Below are 1,680 nucleotides of genomic sequence, written 5' to 3' on the forward strand. Positions count from 1 at the left end.
ATTGCATTGAACTGATCGTAGATGCTGATGCTCTAGTGACGACCAGCAGCGCTCACATTTGCCAGCCTATCCGCCACCCTGTTTGCTTCTCTATAGCAATGAGTAAACTACGCCGCATCTGTGACCATGCCCCAAATCTGTTCGACCTCTCTGTGGACCTGCCATGGGCACTGGAGCCTTCGTTGAAGAATTCCGACCAGGACTATTGAATCAACCTGTATGCTGATCCCGGTAAACCCCCTCTACATGCACAACCGGAGTCTCGTTGCCAGGGCCAATACTTCTGCACGCAAACTCGAGGTTTCCCCAAAGTAAGTCGAGAAAACAAATAATGGCAAACCTAATGAATCACGAAGTATTCCCCCACCACCACTCACTCCAGGATTACCCTTGGAGCATCCATCCGTGTTTAAGGTTAGGGTTCCCTCCTCCGTCACCCGCCACCCCACTAGCTGAACACTATAGCACGGTGGCGGATGAGCGGTCCCCTCATAAAGTTGAAGAAACGTTTGCACCCCAAGCCTCTGGTTAAACTGGACCTCGACCACTCCTTTCATATCGATCAGAATGTCATGGCAAATCCTCCCCAGTCGCATCTGAACCCCTTCATAGTATGCTTTATTCCGCGCCTTCCAGATATGCCAGCATATCAAACTGGGGAGGACAAAGAAAAGGAACCGGCCTTTCTCCGACCTAGATGACGACATCCACCAAGCCATAAGCCATGCCTGCAGTGAAGAGCCTCACTGTGACACCCCACAGATCCTACCAAAATAATTCTAGACTCCTCGCGCAACCTGCCCCTTCGAGAAAACATGCTCGACGGTCTCATCCGCTCCCGCTTGGCAACACAGACACTTTGAAGCCAGTTGGACCCCCACCCTCCACAAGGTGCCCGTTAAAGGTAGCTTCCGCAATAGCAATCTCATCATGAAGAAAGAAATTTTCAACGATATCTGAGGATGCCATACCTGAGAGTGTACCACAGAGTAATTTCGAGCTTGACAGACCTCCTGAAAGGCCGATGCCAAAGTGAACCTACCGGACACCAAAGTGATTTATACTTAGATAATCAATTATACCTGTGGGAATTATAACAATAGCACTTTGAGAAATGCAATGGCTCCAATTTCGTGATCAAAGTTCTAAAAAGTGGTTAACCTTTCATCCATTATACTTGCAGCTCATATCAACATATGATTGCATAGTTGGCCAAATTAATTAAAATTTTGTGTTACTTTTAAGTTTGTTTTTTAAAAAGAATTGGAAATTTTATTAATACTTTTAAGTTTTGACTAGAGATAAAATATACTTTTTTTAAGCATATACATTGGCTATTTTAGATATGTGGATACTTTATTCTTATCCTTTACATTGGTAGGAGTTCTTCACAAAATTTGCATGCAAACTTTATGCATTTGCTCTTTTTTTGCTAAAAACTAATAGTCTTGATATTGCATTTTGTTGTACTGAACCTATACTATAATAAATTCTTATATTATTAGTCTATAAAATCATGAAAAAAAAGATATATGAAATTTAAGCCTTTTCCCAAGTTTTGTTACAAATTCCATAGGATTTATAATTATACATGATAGTTGTAGAATGTTTTTCTCCATTTACTTTTTGGATCTATTGTAGAAGCAGAATTAAAGATCTATTTGGATTTCAGTAATACCA

The 1,680-nt window shown here is 41.5% G+C and overlaps 1 protein-coding gene across 1 annotated transcript; it reads right to left on the minus strand.

Annotated features, from left to right (window-relative positions):
- Positions 1-242: 242 nt before the first annotated feature.
- On the minus strand, positions 243-719 carry LOC113774142. The gene has a single exon (XM_027318711.1). It carries the CDS (start codon positions 717-719, stop codon positions 243-245), a length of 477 nt encoding a protein of 158 aa, XP_027174512.1.
- Between the last annotated feature and the right edge of the window lie 961 nt (positions 720-1,680).

This window comes from Coffea eugenioides, chromosome 6 (assembly GCF_003713205.1).
Source record: "Coffea eugenioides isolate CCC68of chromosome 6, Ceug_1.0, whole genome shotgun sequence".
Taxonomy (NCBI): Eukaryota; Viridiplantae; Streptophyta; class Magnoliopsida; order Gentianales; family Rubiaceae; genus Coffea; species Coffea eugenioides.

What these genes read in the sequence shown, in the direction of transcription:
- LOC113774142 (XM_027318711.1), bottom strand. Translation starts at nt 719, where the DNA reads ATGGCTTGGTGGATGTCGTCATCTAGGTCGGAGAAAGGCCGGTTCCTT.